Source organism: Epinephelus lanceolatus, chromosome 4, assembly GCF_041903045.1.
Source record: "Epinephelus lanceolatus isolate andai-2023 chromosome 4, ASM4190304v1, whole genome shotgun sequence".
NCBI lineage: Eukaryota > Metazoa > Chordata > Actinopteri > Perciformes > Serranidae > Epinephelus > Epinephelus lanceolatus.
Window position 1 is genome coordinate 20,578,693 of NC_135737.1, and position 20,525 is coordinate 20,599,217.

General features: G+C 42.1%; 1 protein-coding gene across 1 annotated transcript in view; it reads right to left on the reverse strand.

The window, feature by feature from the left end:
• The window catches only part of rtn4rl1b (reticulon 4 receptor-like 1b), a 189,666-nt gene extending 171,021 nt beyond the window's left edge, over positions 1–18,645 (reverse strand). The window contains exon 1 of the mRNA XM_033631773.2: positions 18,232–18,645. Coding sequence (XP_033487664.1) covers positions 18,232–18,244 — 13 coding nt within the window. The 5' untranslated portion in view covers positions 18,245–18,645. The remainder of the gene's footprint in view (positions 1–18,231) is intronic.
• Between the last annotated feature and the right edge of the window lie 1,880 nt (positions 18,646–20,525).

Genomic DNA, 20,525 nt, shown 5'->3' on the forward strand with positions numbered 1-20,525 from the left:
AGAAAAGACAGAGAGAACACTGTGAGGAGCGAGAAAAACAAGCAAATGTGACTGCGCAGTTGAGAGCTGCAGCCCCAGATTCACAATCATACTGGGAATCACAACACTTTTTAATAATTCAGGATGAATAGAGGAGAAAAAATTCTGCAGCAAGCAAGGAAGCCAAGGAAATGACAGGGAGGAAAAAGAATCCAACAACACTCTCCAAACAAAATTTTCCATTCTGGAGATGCGTTTGAATGACTGCTATAGGGTTACGCTATACATCAGTCTATAGAGAGTTCTTTTAGCATAGAGAATTGCTGTGCTACTTGTTATTTATGACCTTGGCTCACTCACACATTCTCTAGCAACAGTCTACCTCACCATGATGTCTTCATTTTCATGTGCTGCTGTGCTTAAGAATGAGGGAATTCTTGAATTGACTTGCCAGTTGTTTTTTAAAAATTACTTTCAAATTCACGTTGTAAACATGTAATCAAAATTCTCTCTCCCTGTACCTGAGGACAACACTTCAAGTTCCAAACAAAATGTACAATTATCGTGGTTCGATTTTTCAATTTGTCGAGGCACCTGTTCGGTTTCTCTGACAATAGTTTCCTTTTAGCGTGGTGTTAAATTCTAATTAATCTTGTCTCAAATGAATCAGTTCATTTGCTTGTTTTACTTCTCCCGACCCTGGCCCAAACCACATCTCATTATGTTCCACTATTCTTAATTTCTCACCACTGGCAACAAGGTAGCAAGCGAAAAAAAAAACATTTGCCAATTAGTCTGAGCCCTTGTGATTTTGCCACTCTTGCTAACAATTCCAATTTACATTAATTATTCATTTTGAGGCCGCACACACAGTTGTCCCTGCCAGGAGGGCTTGAAAAGAGAGGGAGAGCTGCGGTGAGATTTAATCGTTTGTGTTGACGCTGTCGTGTTTCAAATACCACCACTAAGCATGTCTGTCGTCCTGTTTTTCTCATGTCGGATTATTTTATATGGATAAGGCCCATGTTGACCCCACATCAAATGGGACTGTTTTTTTCAATATGTAGAAAAGAAATTGCTGGATGTGTGTAGAAACGTCCTGCCTGTAGAAAGTGTTTATGTCTGTATACCAGGTGCTGTTTGGGATAATATTTTTCTGTGACCTTTGTTACCTGTTTATTCTGTCCTCATAAATCTGCATTCAGGAGAAAACAGTGCCAGTCATCCTACAGTGTCGGCAAGAAGCGGCGGACCAGACAGAAAACACCTGGCTCATTGTTCATACTTCTATCTCTTTTCAGCAATGCCTTGTTTATTGTTGTGATTGGAGATAAGCTGGAGCTCTGTGAGTGTTTACTGGGCTGCAGGGCCTGAGCATGCTGAGCTGGGGGGTCACAGGACTGGTGCTGAGAGGCCACGGCCTTTATGTTCAGACATACTCTTCAGGGGATGTTGCTTTCTTATTGTTATAACACACATTTCTCAGATGTGTCTTGTTAATCACAAGCCAAAAAAGAGGGAGAGAGCTGTTCACTTGGGTCGAACATTGAATGTAATAGGGAATGATTCCGTTGTTTACACTGGATCCACTTTTCATAATGTTTGATGGGATTATCACATTAGACATCATGTAAAGTCCCTCCAGGATTTTGCGGGCTGTTTTTAAGATTTTTTTGGCCTGAAATCTGTCTCGTATTCAGAGCTTATTAGTACGAGCATTTAGTGTTTCCCACAGAATTACCCCCAAATTCCACCAGATGCGTGTGGGTTGCGTCTGTGCTCCCAAAGCTCCGTCACAGCTATCTCTCTCCGGAGCCCTCCGCAACAGATAAGCAGGACTTCTATTTTTGCCGGACAGCGGAGCACGACGCAGCAATTCAGCACAGAGCACATCGTGCGGGGCAGGAAGTCAAGCACTACACCTTGCAAACGTCATAATGGGCGGAGGCAGGCCTGAAGTCAACAGGTCAGAGGTTTTCAGACGTCATTTCACCCCGTTGACACCATGGACGAGGAGATGTTAATCATGGAGGTGCAAAACCATAAAATCATATATCACATGTATAATATATCATATATACATCTTGTTATATCGTGCAATTATGCGTGAATCACAAGATCTCGTGGGTCCTCGTGAATCCCCCTGTCCGGTGGAGCTGCACCACTTCCGGCGTTAGAAATTATTTGTGATGTTAGGGAAGGTCGGTAGTTGGGGGCAGAGAGTGCCAAAAATCAGCAGCAGATGCTGTTCAATGCAGCGCTGACGGACCATCTCCATGAGCCAACACCAAGCTGTTAATCTCACACCACGACTGAAACTGCTTGACTCTATCATTAAACCCCTTATATCCATTGTATAACATTAACTGTGTGATGCTAATACTTAGCCTGTCACTGTATGGGTAGCAGTGGTCTCATAGTGCCATATTATCCCACTAGAACACTGCGCTCTGAGAACGCAGGGTTACTCGTGGTCCCTAAAGTCTCCAAAAGTAGATCAGGAGCCAGAGCCTTCAGCTATCAGGCTCCTCTCCTGTGGAATCATCTTCCTGTTACGGTCCGGGAGGCAGACACCGTCTCCACATTTAAGACTAGACTTAAGACTTTCCTCTTTGATAAAGCTTATAGTTAGGGCCGGCTCAGGCTTGCCTTGTACCAGCCCCTAGTTAGGCTGACTTAGGCCTAGTCTGCCGGAGGACCCTCCTATAATACACCGGGCACCTTCTCTCCTTCTCTCTCTCTCTCGTATCCTATTACTGCATCTTGCTAACTCGGCCATTCTGGATGTCACTAACTCGGCTTCTTCTCCGGAGCCTTTGTGCTCCACTGTCTCTCAGGTTAACTCGTATTGCAGCGGCACCTGGATAGTGTGACGTGTGTGGTTGTGCTGCTGCCCGTGGTCCTGCCAGATGCCTCCTGCTGCTGCTGCCATCATTAGTCATTAGTCATACTTCTACTGTTATTATACACATATGATTATTATCACACATGTATACTGCCAGATACTAATATATACTTTCAACATATTGTATCACAGTAGCCAGAACTATAACTATAATATTATTATAATATTATTACTTTCATTAATGTTGTTGTAAGCTACTGTCATTACCGTCTGTCCTGCATCTCTCTCTGTCTCTGTCTCTGTCTCTCTCTCTTTCTGTCTCATTGTGTCATACAGATTACCATTAATTTATTATGTTGATCTGTTCTGTACGACATCTATTGCTCGTCTGTCCATCCTGGAAGAGAGATCCCTCCTCAGTTGCTCTTCCTGAGGTTTCTACCGTTTTTTTCCCCGTTAAAGGGTTTTTTTTGGGGAGTTTTTCCTTATCTGCTGTGAGGGTCCAAAGGACAGAGGGATGTTGTATGCTGTAAAGCAATGTGAGGCAAATTGTGATTTGTGATATTGGGCTTTATAAATAAAATTGATTGATTGAATTGATTGATGAAACACGGAGATAGAAAGAGAACAAGGCAAGGAGGGCCTGAAGTAATCAATACGTTGCACGCAGCTTTAGGATAAGATGAGATTTAACCTGTTTTGAATAGTCAAATTTTCTGTAGAGTTGTGGTGATTGGAATAAATTGTGAAGTGGTGCAGGATTCATGTGGACTGGCTAATTCTTGGGATCACAACATTGCAACATCCTAGAGGAGCTGCAGCATTTGTAGAAGATTTTGTTGTTTGGTTAAATGTTGTGCTGTCTGAAACAGTGTATGTCCTGGGGCGTAAGACAGTTTTCAGAAAATATTCTGACAACGAAATGACATGAAATCAACTGGAACACACACACAGCAGGGCTGAGCTGGACTGCAGGCCGAGGGAGCAGACCTGGCTGTGAATCAACATAAACCCAGACAGATGTTGCAGACTTGTTGCTAGACATGAAACAAATTTGCACAAACAGGGACAGCAGAAGTCCGTCAGTAAGTAATACCAAAAGTTGCATTCATTGTCACAATCAAAAGAATATTCTAGCATTCGTGTTGAGTGAGGTTTTCTGGGATGTGAACTTTCTCACAGACTGTCAAGAATTAATGCTTGTGTGGCTTCATTTTTAAGCTCTGTTGCTAATTAGCGAGACTTGGTCTGGCATCTTTTTAATACGTTTAAGCATTTGATGTATTAGCGCTGTTTACATCAGAGACAGACTGAAAATTGCTTTGGAAAGAAGCAAAAACAGTTTTGATTTCTCATGTTCCTTGATTTAAATTAAATAAAAATGCCCTCTACTTGTGTCAGAGGCCCTTACAGTATTCGTATATTCAAGACACTCTTACTCTACATAATCTGTAGCACACAAACCTACTTTGTGTTCGGTTTTTCAAAGCTGTCTTTTATAAAGGCCTATTTATATATTTTGACATCTGCTATGTCTCTCATTTTTCTGCCGTGTCAACTTCAACTTGTTTTATTTTGGCACCGGATTATTTGTGAAGACAGAGGTACCGAACGCCGCTACACCTTCCAGGCGAGATCACATAATAATCAAGGATCCATTCTGACAGAGGTTTTCTGCAAACATGCATATTGTCTGGTGTGACACAAACCGCAGTGACATGGCAGAACGCCGAAGGGAACGTCTTAATACGACTCGCCATCTTACCTCACTCAGCAGATTTTCGATTTAAACAATGACCTCTGTGATGTATTGTCAAGATGTGCAACACACATGACAGATCAAAACTCTGAACATAGCGTAGCTGTCTGCTCATAACCAACAGCACAAACAGCAATGTGAGTCATCGCATGAACAAGAACAAAGTTTCGCTGAAGTTGTGCTTTTACAGTTAAAACTCATTACTTAACACAACAGTTTGGTGTCAGCTGAAACAAAACAGAACTTTATAGTACAATCTGTTTTGTTTCACACATATGTGATCATCATATCACATTCTTCAGGAGGGCTATGTGGGCCATGGTGAGTAGATGAGTAGTGTATGGAAAAAGAGAAAGCCGAAGCCTTTTAGTTCTATAGAAGTGCTTGCACCTGCTAGGTGGGAGGCAGAGAGCTGAAGAGGGCTCATACATACACTGATGTAACAACAATGGTGTGAATCTCCAACAGAGAGGGAGAGACTGTGTGTGACTATGTGTATGTCTATGTGTGTGTGTATGTGCATTGTGTACACCTGCAGCCAGATCACCCCAGCTGCTCCCACACAGCGCCAAGAGCTATTCCGATCGGCCGGATAATAGTGCCATCATCGCATGGTTTCATAAGCCGAGGCACTCCGCACTGAGATGAGAAACTGACTAAATGTATGCATTCTAACACACAGTTGCAAATCAGTGCAGTGTGTGTGTGTGTGTGTGTGTGTGGTGGGGCCTGCTGTGAGGGGCCCTGACAGATTGGGCTGTGGGCGCACCTTCTTCTCACTGCCACATCATGTAGCTTGTACTTGCGTGGAGACTTTGGGACAAGGAGGATGTTTACATCATAAACAAGGTGTGAAATTCAGAAATAAACACAGCTCTGTGAGATGCTCTTCTTAGTAGGCGCTCTGATAGGGTTTCTTTTCAGCTCCTCCATAGCCACTGATTTCATTTTTATTTGTCTTTATTGTTTTCTTTATATTATTTATTGTTCTCTTTATTCTTTCCTGGGAAAATCATTATCTCATACCCACCTAGAAGCAGATATTTCTATTATCACACCTTTAAAGCAATCTTGCTGTAACACAAGTGCTTCACCATTATGTACTTTTATTAAAATAATTTGGCACTTGTAACTATAATTATCTTTTCAGCCACTAGAAAAGAGTATTAAATGGCTTGGTTTGCATATTTTACCCGGATTTTATATTTGTTAAGCGTTTTCAGATGCTCAGTCTAAGATTTTAAGACTGTACAGTAGACTGTGACTGCCTGTGCAGTGCTTGTAAGACAGACACAGATTAGATGGGGTCTCCTGAGGTGGCCAACCCGATATTACTTTACTCTCAAACAATCAGTCAGTTCTAAGCCGGAGAATATAACTTATAATAGAGAATATAACCCAAAAAAAAGGTCATTTCAAGAGAATATGTCAGACTGAAAAGGCATTTCCTGCAGCTGTACTTTCATCAATCCTCAGTCTCGCCAAAGGTGTCACCAAGTAAACACCTTGGTTGTTTAAAGGAACATTGTGTAAGATTGAGGGGGATTTAGTGGCATCTAGCAGTGAGGATTGCAGATTGCAACTAGCTGAAACTTTTCCCAGTTAGAATTCCGTCAGTGTTCATTGTTCAGGAGGATTTTACCAGGAGCGTCCGCAGAGGACTCCTCCTCTCCAAAACAAATGGACAAAGTGATTTAAACCCCAAAAAATACTGAATAAAGCATTTCGTTACAGATCAGTGGTTCTCCAATGAAGTGTGCCATGTCATAGACTGGCTGCTCACCCAGCACCTGCTGATGTGTGCTCACCTTTTGTCCCTGATAACTTACAATCCAGGCATTCAGTCGGATTTTTGGTTCTGGTAAAAACCAGAAAAAAAACATGAATAAAGCAGTTTTACATTTAAAAATCAGTGATATTCTGACACTCTTGTCCCAGATTGGCTTCCAACTATACTGGCCCTATCAAGAGCCTATATTTGATTTGTCCATTCTGGGCTACTGTAGAAACATTGCAGTGCAACATGGCGATCTCCACAGACAAGGACCCGCTCCCTAAGTAGATATAAACGGCTCATTCTAAGGTAACAAAGAAACAACAATTCTTATTTTTAGGTGATTAAACACTAAAAAAAACATACTTATCATATTATATTCCATTTCTGCAAATATATCCCCTTAAATCCTACACACTGTACCTTAAGTGTGTGTGAGAGTGTTTATGTCCTGGTTAGACTGAGCGTGTACATACATAGGTACATGCTCATAATAAATGTCTGCTTACGCCTTGAAAAGGTAGAATAGCCTCATCCGCACCGGTCCATGGAAATGGACATCAGTCTTAGGGGTCAATGGGCTTTTCGTGTCAATGACACCATCTCAGGCACACACATATCTTCCCCCAGACATCATTACAGCCCACTTTATCTCAGTTTCCCTCCCTTCTGATCCTCCCTCCTCCAATTTCACTCTCTCCTTTTACCCCCTCTCCATTTCAACAACTCTTTGTACTTGCTTTTTTTTTCATTGTTGACAATGTCATTGAATCTATTAACTTCCCTTTGACCGGTGCGTCAGAGGCCCTCCCTCTGCAACACAATCTGTGCTTAGAAAGAGATCCAGTTTAATACCACTGACATGCATGCATGCAGACATCTTTGGTGTATTTTGTGGTCTCTCAAAGAGAATGTCTTGTGTTCCCCAGAGAGAGCGGAGCAAATATGTAAAGGGATGTAAGCAGAGTAAACAAGCCTGCCAAATATAGCCACATAAAACATGTCAAAACATGCTACTGGGACAACATGGCCATTGTTATCACAGCATAGGAATGGAAGCTGGGTTAGAAGTTTTAGATTTAGACTCGTTGACTGACTGATCAGCAGCTACAGGAGGGCTCTGACTGAATAGTGGCTCCAGAGGATGTTGTGCACTCAGCAACTTAACTCACAGCGACTGTTAACCTCCCCATCCATCAGTTGAGAGAGCAACCGTGACACAAAAAACCTGCTTCTTCCATTAGAGCCCTGACAGTACCTAATGCTTGTCCTTGCGCTCTCTCCTGCTCTCTTTGGCCCGGTATCTCTTTGTTACAATAATGAAGTCTTCTGCCTCCTTGTGCTCCTACGAAGTGAGCAACTAAACAAGTCTTTAATAATACTTTTTTGTTACCTTCTCCTCAGTGCCTTTTTGTTTTCCCTTGATGCCCTCGTCGTTGAGGGATGAGGGGACTCACGTTGGCAATGGTGTGAATTAGTACACAGACGCAAGGGGATGAAAGACCAGCTCTTATTATGGCCTAAACGCATGAGTACACTTCTGGGAATAGAGATGTGTAAATGAGCTCCACACACCAAGTGCTGTCTTTTCTGGGCCTGTTGTTTTGCTCTTTTAAATAATTGACAAGGCTGTGCTTGTGAAGACAGGGACAAATCTGCTGAGTTAATGTCCCAGCCAGAGGAGTTTTAGCACCAAATGCTATCAATCCCCCCTACATAGAATTGTTACCGCCATGGCAGTTCATAAATCTTATGTAACCCCAGCTCAGCGATATAACAAGTCAGTATTCCACCAGCATGTTCTGTTTATTGTTTCACTGGAGAGCTGGCAGCGGATGACATCTGCTATATTTACCCTCTAGATTACGTTCCATTTCCAAACAACACTTTAACGTCAGGCAGGTCTCTGCATTGGGGCTGGGGACATATTAGCGTGATTGCTGAGGGCAAACCATAGGCTGTTCCCGGCCATCTGGGGAATAAAGAGACTTGTAGTTTTTGAAAGAGTTGGAGCTGTCAGGGGTGCACACATGGCTTAGACAGTGATCTTATACTGGGGTGTTGGGGCAGAGCCGTGGCAGTGTTCACTGTCAGACTGTGGCATCTCTGTGTTCCTCGGCCTCTCATGGGAATTGAGCAGTGTGTGATTGAGGCCTTGACTGGGAGCAGCAGCTACGAGACACAGCATACATGGTAGTGACTATCTATTAGCCTGACAGTTTTTTTTTCTTGCTTCTTTTCTCCTCTTTTTTTCACTGCAGGCGAGGCAGGATGCAGCTTTCTCTTCAAGGTCTCTTGCCAACCACAGCAGATGGGTGGAAACCTCTCTTCGGAATAAAAACAGCTCTGAGCTTTCCCCTTTTGCTCACCATTAAAATCCAGACAAAAAAAAAACCTACCCCTGCACTGCCAAGGGAAGAAAATCCATATCTGACGGTGTTTTCATACAAACTGGTCTTACTCCGCCTTTGGACCACACTGTTGTGACATCTGTCCCTTTGTTGTTCAAGACTGACAGCCAAGAACAAGATGACAAAACGTTCTGAGAGTACTTTGCTTTCTGAGCAGTTTCATCTCAAGCAGAGAGGCACCTGGATGTTAGCCTTAGCAACATGCAAGGGAAAGTGCTTCATTAGGATGCACAACTGAAACCCTACAGGATCAAGGTGATTGGAATGTAAAACGACCAGCTACCGGCTTCACTACTCCTCACTACTGTTTCTACGCCTCCATTTTAAAGCAGGGTCTCCCTGGCCACACCTCTCACCAAAAAAAGGCACTCCAACATCAGTTAAGGAGGCCAGGGGTGTGCTGCAGCACAATACTAATGTACTTTAAAAAGTCTTAATGCATGCACAATGTGTCACACTCCACCTAAGCGTGTCATTTGAGCCAACCAAGGGCTCTGTACTCTTTACCAAGTACTGGAATAATTAGCTTATCTCTGGCACACAAAACAGCACCTTGCACCTCTATTGTGTGTTTGATGCCCAGTGTTTATGATGCAAGGTCGTAATGGCTTGAATGCTCTCTATGAGTCGGGGCCAATGCTGGAGTGCAAAGCTTGTTATAGAGGGAAAATAGACAAATGTCAAGGACTTCACTCTCATTCACGGCGGTGAAATACATAAGGAGAGAGTGTGCGCGAAGTCCTCTGTGCACCAGAAATAGATTTCAATTTGATGAAGGTAGGCTGTGAACACAGCATTTGAAATTGACATTTTGAAAAAATCGAGGGTAAATTGAAACTGGTAATTCCAATCCATGCTTATCCCCATTGTACAAGCCTTAATAAGGTCAAAACACGGTTCTGCTTCTGTAAATGACTGAATTTAAGACCATTCTAAGACAATTGTTAGGGATTTGCATATAAAAAGATGTGTGATTGTGGAAAAGACCTTGGCCTATATTCTGTAATTACTACAACTCCATCTGTCTTTCAGTCTTGCCTTTTCCATTTCTCTGTTCCGCTATCTTCTGGATTCTAGAGTAAATCCTCTTGTCATCCTCTAGCCATTATACGAGACAACATCTGGTGCCAGCCTGTATCTCATCGATTCACTCTTGAAATATTTAATACAATTAAACCATGCTGCTTTCAAGGAATAGTTGAACAGCAGTCCTGCTGAAAGTGAGATGAATGTAAGGAAAAGTCTGAGCTAACTTTGTTCAGTTGAGCCCCACAAGATTGCAATGGCACCCCACAATTAGCCCAATCATCCTGCAGTAGGTTAGAGTGGGACTGCATTCTAAATGGTTCTGCAGTTGCGGTATCACAGGCCACATTGTGCATTAACATTGCAGGGTGGAATCCATCCTAACAGGCTGCAGCAATTACCTGAGCCCTGACTGTTCCTAAAAGTCAGTCTAAGCTGTGACAGACATATGAGCACAGATAACATTTGCCAGAACACAGACGCGGCAGATATTACAAGCACTAAGCTCAGATGTGACTGTGACACTAGCTTGTCTCATTAAAGCCAGGCCGGCTCTTGTGGAGCTGTAGAGCAGGAGGTGAGTGGAGCGATAGGGCCAAAAGACAGGAGGCTTGGAAAATGGAATGGAATGATGATTGTTGCTCCTTTTTCTTCATCACATTCCCCGCTGAGTGTTTTAATTTCACTCAGCAGCCAGAGCAGAAACTTTCATTTGGAAGCATCTTTAAACCTGCACACTCCAGAGACTGAATTAGCCATTGTTTTCACGTCAAACATCTTAAAATAAATGAGTTCTGACTGTGACATGGATGGAGTGTGAGATTAATCTGAGGCATAATAAGCAAGATGAATCAATGCCAGGAGTCAGATCAGTTCAGACGGAACATTGCACAGGAGGGTATGCATGCCAGTGTGTATGAGCCCAATACAAGTGAGCTCACACACAAACCAAACTACAAGGCCCAATCCCAATACAACCCTTGCCCCCACCACTTTGCCCTTATCCCTTTCGTTTTGACCATTCATGTCTAAGGGTAGGGTGTCCCGATTATTGTTGCGATGGAGGGGTCGTGTGAAGTGTTGGGGCAGCATGGCCCTCCACATAGAGGTTTTTCAGAGGCACACTTCAAACCAAGTGTTATGAGGAAACATTGGCAAGATGGCTGCCCAAGCAATAAAAGAAACCCACAAATGTGTTCACTAACCATCGTTCTATCTTAGTTTAATGTCGTTTCAGTGTGATATATTTTTTTTATAACAAGCGTAATAAGAGATGTCACTAGTATGCTGATATCTCGGAAGCTAACTAGATAGCTAACTAATGTTATATTATTATTGCTGATTTTTGCTTGACAGTCCTGCATTTTGGCATGTTGCAGGCCCCCCATTTGATGGTATATGTCGCCCAAAATTTGGCTAAAGTCCAGTAGCGAAGTTGTTGCACTTATTACTGCTCTTCTAATAACAGACAACAACAATAGCAGACCGACAGGCTAGGTGCAAGGGTTGCTAACGTTAGCCTACAGAGCACAGCTAGTTGCCCGGTAATGAAGCAGTGTCTTTTTTTATTTAATGGCTAGTTTAATCAATTGATAGCATAAAACGTAAGTTGCCAATGAATTGCAAGCATCCTGACAACCGCAAAAGGCTGCCTGTAGCCCACACCAGAAAAATCACCAATCCAGAAGATGGAATATTCGCAGTGTCCAGCAACATTGAAAACAGCAAAGACATTTCAGGGTCTTGAATGGTTGTCTCAATTCATAGAGAAAGTTTTCAACCCCTGCCCCTTGCGACTCTGTTCCAAGGGGCAAGGTGGCACTTCTTAACTTGATAATAAGGAACATAAATGTACATGACAGACGCTCCCTTCTCCCCTCTTCTTAACCTCTGCTCTACTGAATCTTGCGATGATATGCCACTCCATCTTGAGGACTCGCTAACTCTCAATGCCAAAAGGGCAGATGCCCAGGTGCTGGTGTAGCTGAATTGCTGTCCTCAGCACACAAAGGCAATGTCGCCTGGGGAGGATGGCTGAGGAAGGGGGAGAGCTGTCAAAGTAACAGGAGAGCACCTGGGATTACTGTCAACAGTCTCCTGGACTGTCTGCCTCTGCCCATCCCCCAACCCCCCTCCTGTCTCCTAAGATCTATGGCATTCTCATTGACATTGACCTTTAAACTCCAATTAGCCACTTAATCAGAAATTAATTATTAATATTAGAAAAACCAACAGGGCTTAGGTTGTTTGTCTCTTTCACCTCATTATCATCCGCTAATGACCATCCTTGCATCTCATTTCCACAACAAAGGCTGAGGAGACGTTTGCACAAGAATCAGGTGATTTTTTTTTTTTTAAAGGGCAAATGTAGATGGACTGATTTTTCCATGCATGTGCTGTAATTTTCACCCCTGACTCCCCCTCTAAGTCGGAATGTCCTGTGGATTTAATCACTCAGATGTCTCTTCAGACTGCATAAATAAGAGAGTCCTCAGCTGCATAAGCACACTGCATCCACTTCTGAACTCAGACCCCTCATGCCATAATTCAGTGTGAAATGGTTGACAGGAAAGTGTGAAAATGGCTCCCAGAAAAAAAAAAATCATGGCAAAAAAAAGTGACATGCACACTAGTCAGTGCTGTCTTCTCAAAACACACACACACACACACACACACACAAACACACTTGTTAATTATTTGTCATCTTCTGTTAGGTGTCATGTGGCGAAACTGTGCCAGAGGCATCCATGGAAGCACTCTTGAGTATTGGCCGCTAAATAAATGGCTTTTTGGATTCGAACAATCTCCTTTGGCTAAATAAGATGTTTGGAATGCACTGACAGAGCCATAGTTGTGTGGCAGTATAATAAATGTGACTCAGCTATCCAATAATTGGTAATGTCCCTTCGTCAATTACGCCTGACGCTGTGTTTTCTGGGCTGGATCTACAGACTACCAATGGGTCAATTTGTTAAAGTTTTTTGTTGCCCTATCCTTTTACATCAGTTTATGCTTGTGAATCTCATCTTCCTGTATCTACTACATGACTTGATTGGCCGATTTCACCATTTTAAACAGGAGAAGGTCTTTTCTTAAACAAGTGTCAGGCAGGAGTAGGAATGTTGTCCTCCTCTCAGATTTGCTTTCTATTTTTCAGGCGGCTTAGATAGATTTAGGGGATCAGTTTGAGGTTTATATTTTTGCTCCTCTCTACATTATCCTCTTCACTTCTCTTCAAACCTCCTCTCCTCTAAACCCTCAGTCATCAGTCCACGCTGCCTCTCACCCGCTCGGAAACACAAGCCCGGCTGAAAAGTACAACAATGCAGAGTTGACAAGGAGTGATAGCAGAAGGCTGACACTGTGAGAGGATTAGGAGGACAATAATATGAGCGGGGAATCTATTCTCTTTAAATAGAACTCCCTCTCTGGGCCTTGATGATGGCTCCAAGTTTGCAACATATTACAGTGACAGATGGGCATTTATTGCTTTTGTACAGATTCATGTAGTCATATCAAATAACTTGCATGGGGTTGGCTTTAGGGTGCTGCCTGTGTCTCCTACTCGGGAAAAGCCTCTGTCCATTAGTGGAAAATAGAAAGATCATTTGTTTTTCTGGCTTCAGTATTTTTGCTTTAATAATCAGCAACATAGCACTTGATGTCTATGACTCATGCCATCCTTTGGTTAAAAACATCTCCCTGATAGAAGAGAGGTGCCCCTTGACGTATGTGGTTATTAGATATTGTGGAGAGAAGAGCCGCTCTGACGCCACCATGAGATTCGGTTCGCATAGGTGAGCGGGAAAAGCTGAAGAGCACAGGCCACAGGTGTTTCCCTTGTGTTGCATTCATTGTGCTGAACTCATTAATGGCAAATCCTCCAACCCTGTCTGCTAGTACAGAAAACAACACGAGCAATAAGCTACTTTAATGTCAGCGCTCGTAATTGCGGTTGATTTACAAAATATGATTACTAAATGCTACAAGATTTCATAATCGCTACAAGTAATTATCTCTGCATATTGTCAATCACTGGAGATGGAAGATTAAGGAACAGACTGTGGTGCTTCCTTTCTTTGTTTTCGATGATATGTTTATGACAGAATGTTAAAAATTCCAATTAATTAGTATTCATACGGTTGCCGGAGTGTTTGCCAGCGTGCACAAACATAAAGCTTGCATGATCTGTAGTGTTCTTACAACCGCCTTTGTTCTCTCTGAGTTAAATTCCATTAAAAAATGCTCATCACGTTAAATGAAGTCAATGCAGATGCATTTCCCAATTAGCCTTATCTTGCAAGTCTGACACTCACAAAAAGTAAACCTTACCATAATTGTGTGTGCGTGCATGTGTGGACGTGCACACGCCTCTGCTTCTGTGAGCACTTTTGAGTCCTATTTTAGGTTAGGAACTTAGATTTACAGTTGATGATGGATTAGCTTAAAGTTTAAGAATAGGGGCTGAGATGAAGCATGTAGTGCTGATGCTTGATGTTGCTTATCAGTGGTTTTCCATGTTTTAGCCCATTAGTACAAATGATGTATTTGTTACATTACAGCCACACCAGTTTTCCAGAGCATGATATAGAGCCTCTTTATACCTGGTATAAACATGCATCTTGGGCGATCCAGTCACAAGTAGAAAGTGCTAAATACAGATGTGAACAACCACCAGGATGCATTGTGATTCGATCACTCAAACCACTTGCAGAGGTAGTCAAGGACGAATTTGACCACATATCTTTTGTAGTGTAACTGCCAATACATCCTGATGCGTCTCTGACAAGCAGGTAACATGAAAACGTGTCATCAGTGCAGGACGTGGTAGTTGTTCTGGTGACAGCGCAATAACACTCAATAACTTGTCCATTTATCGATTAGTTGGAAGACGTGTTGAATTACTGTCCATTGTTTTCCCTATGGAAGTGATGTGTTGGATTCTGCTGACAGTGATATCTCCAGCTGGACCAACACAACTGCTGACATTACTAGCGTGCACAGTAGCAAACACCTAGAGAAAGTGTGGCCGTAATAACTGTGTGCAGGGCCCTTTGACCTTCCAGCAGAAGCGATGTAGGCAGTAACAAACTCTGAACACAAGTGGTCAGCTAGAGACACATGATAGACACAACTGCTAACAGCGATGTGTCTCCGCTGTCCACTTGTGTTTGGATCACCAAAACGCAGGTCAATACCAGGTGTAAACATGCTCACACTGTAGGTAGTGAGAGATTTCTTAGCTCCCAAGCAGCCATCAGCTTCAATTCATACAGTATGAGGATCCAGTAATAGGGACTCTACAAAGTACTTTTATTTGCCTACATTATACAGGTCACATTGTCTTTGTGTGGTGAGCATTGACGCAGTGAGGTATAGATTTGTTTTGCATTTAAAAGGTTGCTTTGAAAGGTCTGAAATCCCAAATGTAACGTGCAATTTGACATGTGCTTATAGGCACCAACGCAAAGGATTTTTAAAAATAGTTCCTGCCTGCAGTAGCATCACCATGCGACAATGATGTAAAGGATTAGAAGATATGGATCTTGTGTGTGATATTCTCACACATGTTTCAAGTCTTTGCAAATTGATCTTCATGATGTTGTGAAAAGAATAGAAAACGGAGGCTGCTCATGGGAGTGAGAAAATCTATGACATCCAGGTCAGCAGAGCATTTGCAGCCAATGGACTAAAACATGCTAAACCATTAGAGTATATGGAGTAAATGTAATCAGCAGAGCATCCTCATATAATGACAGAAGTACAGTGATGTGTGTGTTTATTTATATTTGTGCTGCGGGGGGGGGGGGGGGGGGGGGGGGGGGGGGGGTGTTGCACACTGACACAAGTGTTTCTTTTCCAGCAACGATTTGATACCTGTCTGTGTCTCGCTTGTCTGCTTGGATCATTTGTTATGTTCCTAACACTGTACGATTCCAAAAGGTGGCATAGAGCAGGAAAAGCCTCAGCTGAGCCTCCTCCAATAATCCTGAATAACATGTAGCGGGAATTACAGCACGACACAGCATGGTATATTCAGTGGACATCTCGTCCTTTCCATCTCAGAGATGTTCTGACAGATCATCCCTTGTGCCCACTATATGGCTGACTGCTTTTAAGGAAAAGAGAGTTTGTGAAAGCCAGACAGTGAGATAAGAGAGAAAAGCCGATATAGAGATGGAGTGACATGTATGCTTGCATGGCTCCATAAATGTACACATGTACCCAGAGAAGCCCTCAGTGACACATGTAGTTGTTCTATAAGCTCCAGAAAAGACATACAGTCAAATCACAAACACCATTCTGACTGTTCAAACAAAGATATGAGGACTATGTTGTCTCACCTGCAGTTGAATACGCTCCGCAACTAATGTATATGTCTGGACATATTTGTTGATGGTATGGACATGATTATGCCATGTCACAGCATTGATCAGCCTGTACAAACTCATGGCCCACAGATGAAGAGATCAAACTGTCAGACAAAGTGTGAACCAAAAGGCCATCATAAAATCTACATGGGCACTCCATTAACATGGTAATTAGGCACAGCAGGCCACAATGTGAAGTCAACCTGGGAGGTACTGGCAGTGTGTGTCAGCTAAGACACTTCCCGTCCATGTGTTTGTGAATGGTGGATCTGTCACAGTAAATGCTGTGCCCGATGCATCAGCCAGGCTCCCTGGAATGTGTTATTTTAGGTGCAAAAAAATTCAAAATCACCAGAGAACCTCTGCGCTGTTCCTGCCAACGCTGACGCATCTCTGCCTCACTATTGTAGACTCAGACACGCTGGCATACTGAGCACTTTTGGCAGACTGGTGAAATCTGTACTTTGAAGTCGTTTGTCTTGAATTAAGTGATTTTCTGTCCGGCACTGAGCAGCGGTAAGACAGCTGATTCACATACAAAAACCTTGGACAGAGCAGGGATGAAGCATGGTCGGAGTACAAAATCCTCAAGGCCAATCACCTCGGGTTTCAGCTCTCCATTTAACCCTCAACATAAATGGAAAATGAATGTGTGCTGTGGGAAATCATCTCCTTGAGGATCTGTTGATGATAATGATACATTATCAACAGGGATAGCATTTACCAGCACATCCATTAGTTTGACACAACACAGAGCCAGACATGTTTGCTCGTACATTAAACAGTAAAGAGCCTCTTCTGGAATGCACGCCGTGACTCATGCTCGTTCTCCCTAAAAATCCAGACGCAACACTTCTTATAAATGATAAAAAAAGATCAGTTATGAGAAGCTGTCAGGACGCAGGCCTTCACTCAAAGCTGTTATAGCTATAAGCACTCATCACCATAGTGTGTTTCGTCTCGACTGTTGGAACAGCAATAATCGATCTGATGGCAGCAAGAAAAACATGTTGTTTTTCTCTGCCCCTGAGGCACACAGCAGAAACACACACACTCTAAACAGATGGTTTTTCACAAGACAGACTAAATAAATACAAATATAACACAAGCAGTGATTGTTGTATGGTGACCTCTGCCAGGCATATCTGTGTTTGTGTGTTTGACTTGTGTTGAAGGTTTGAGTGTCTCTTTTTGTTTAATATAAACTGCATAAAAGAGCAGGCTTGTTCTCACTCATGACAAAGTGATATACAAGGCTTGGTCTAATGCAGTGGCTCCTAAAGTAGGGTTTAGGGACCTCAGGGGGTCCCTGAGGGGCTCCAAGAGCTCCAGTAAAATGGGGAACAGTTTAATTTCACTATTATTTCACTCCCTGGATAATAGCGCAATGGGAGCTTGTATTACTGTAATTTATTCTCATTACAGATTAGACTTTTTACTCTTGTCAGACATCCAGTGCAGACATGCAGCTGTATGGCCAATTAAAGCCTAGAAAGATAGAAACTGGAGGATAAAACATCATCAGTCTGTTGTTTGGTATCTATCTGGTGGATCTTGATATTAAAAGTTTGAGCAGCTCTCCCCTTTTATATGAGGTGCTAAAGGTTCCCAGTGTTCATATAGTGTGTAGCCAGCGGAGAATAACCTTGTGAACTGCGGTTTGATCCATCACATCTAGATGTACTGACACACAGCAAATAATAACGCCTCAGCAGAGTGCAATGCTCGCAGAGATAGCCTTGTGACCCGGGTACGACTCATAAACTGCAGTGCGGCATCAGCTGTATTAATATCACATAGTCGTCCCCACGTTTTCCTTACAACAAATTAATATTGCAGCCCCAGAAATCTTCGGTGCGTGTTGTGCAAATAAAATATGCGCTCCAAATGGCGCATCGCCTGTAAAAACACATCTGCAGGGCAACGTGGTGCATTATGAATGTGTCACATTTAAACATCTGTTTCATAACCGTGTAAAGTACCAGTATTGGATTCATGAGTGATACCAAAAACATAGGCAAACATAGCAAATTGATTTATGGGGGCAGAAGTTGAGACTTACTCACCTCTTTTGAACATTTTGTAGGCCTAGGTGTATTTGGTCTTCTGTCCTCTGAGAATCATCTATTCTTATATTCCAGACTTAAAACTTGTGCGCTTTAGTTTTGAAGTTGATCCGGAGCTCTCGTGGCTCGTCGTGTGAATGTCAGTTGTCACTCCTCGGGGTTTTCTTGCGATCCAGTGTGTTGAGTTGCACCGCAGACTGCCGTGGATTTGATAAATATTGACAACAAACAATAATCTCCTTTTCCACAAAGTCTGGCAGACCGCAGTCGGACCTGGGAAATTAGGCGACAATCATTGCGAAACAGAAGCACTAAAAGCATCCCCTCGGTCCGGAAAAAGCGGTAACTCCAGTGTGTGTGTGATGAGCACAAACGCACAGTATAGTCCGATACAACCTCTGATAGCCAACTCCTTTTTTTAGACGTAAATGACCGTAGAGGCTGCAAATCAGTTCTGGGGGTAAGTCGACGGTGAAGACAAGCACTCCCCCCCTCCAAAAAAACCCCACAGATGTTTAAATTCAAGTGGCCAATCTGAAATTCTTCTCTCGGTGCTTCAGAGCCGTTCAAATCGCATCATAGTCGTTAAAATCTCTAATTAACATAAGTTATTTGGATTCACATTCCGCCTCTGATGTCGGATTATAAACGCAGACTCCTCAAATCCTCCTTAATAATGTAGACTTTGATGCCTTCGGTTTCCTTAAAATCCCCCCTTCTTTCTCAGCTCTCCTCTCCACTCGTAATTGTTACATTTCTGTGATCTTGTCTGTGAAGATCTCTCTCTGCTTTCCACCTATGGACCAGAGCTCGTTGATGCGCTCAAGGAGGGAGAAAGTATGTTGTACTGCCTCAGCCCCTCCACCGGGCAGCATCCTGCTCCATCCCTCTCACTGCCTCTGTCCCTGTCTGCGCCAGCCTGACACACTCTCTCTCTCTCTCTCACACACACACACACACACACACTGCTCCCTGACACCAGAGGTCTTCATAGGAAATATGATATGACACACAGCAGGACCAAAGCTACATGGAACAACAATGTGTTAAGCAGAAGACAAAGCACCAGGGGAGTGATGCTCATTAATCTGCAGGAGGGGACAGCTTTCATAAGAGCCACTGCTGATCAAATAGCCTCCAACCAGATCAATAACTTATAGAAAATGGACTAATGCATGAGATAAACTCTATTCTGTCTGTCTGTCTTACACACACACACACACACACACACACACACACACACACACACACACAGCAATGCAATTTTATTATTTTATTTCAAATTTATTTCTAATTTTATGCCAAGCCTCATTAAAGTAATTGTGCTCTATAAATTCCTTTCCCCTTTATATTTTATTCTATTTCATGTTTAATTTTTTATTTTATTTTATTTTATTTCATTTATATTGTCACTCTCATTTTTTTAATTTAACATGTATGCACATGTATGTAAAGCACTTTGTGGCTAGGTCTATAAACTTGGCTGCACAATATTTTAATTTGTGATTTATTTGGTCAAATTTATGTTTTAATTTCATTTTATTTCGTTTATTTTGGTTTTATTGTAATTTTATTATTTTTATTTTATCTATATTGCTACTCTTATTTTGTGTAACACATATGTAAATGTATGTAAAAGACTTAGAAACTGTGGCTCGGTGTATGAACTTGGCTGCACAATATTTTTAATTCATGATTTATTTGATTAATTTTATGTTTTACTTTCATTTTGTTTTGTTTTTTTTGGTTTTATTATAATTCTTATTTTAATTGCATGGTGTTTAAAGCCCTGTGGCTAAGTGTATAAATTCGACTGCAAAATGTTTTAATTTATTATTTAATCAGTTTTATGATTTGCACTCATTTTGTTTTGTTTACTTTTGTTTTACTGCTTTAATTTTTATTTCATTTACATAGTGTGTGAAGAACTTTGAATGTTTGCCTCAGTGAGTAAATACGGCCGCAAAATATTTTAATTTTTATAATTTATTGATGTTTTAGTGTAATTTTGTTTGGTTTATTACTATGTTATTACTGTAGGCTATTACTGTTATTACTACTTAGGCTATTTTATTTACGTGGTGTATGTAGCACTTTGAAACTGCCGTAGAGTAGCCTATAAAGAGGGCTTTATTATACTTAAACTTTTTTTTTATCTAATTTATTATCGCAACTCTGAATAATGCACATTGCACTTAAACCCATAGAAGTATACCATACTGAACTGTCCTAGTCCATGGGAATGATCTTGTCCTGCTGTCCCGTTCAGTGACATCGATGACATCTGTGCTCCA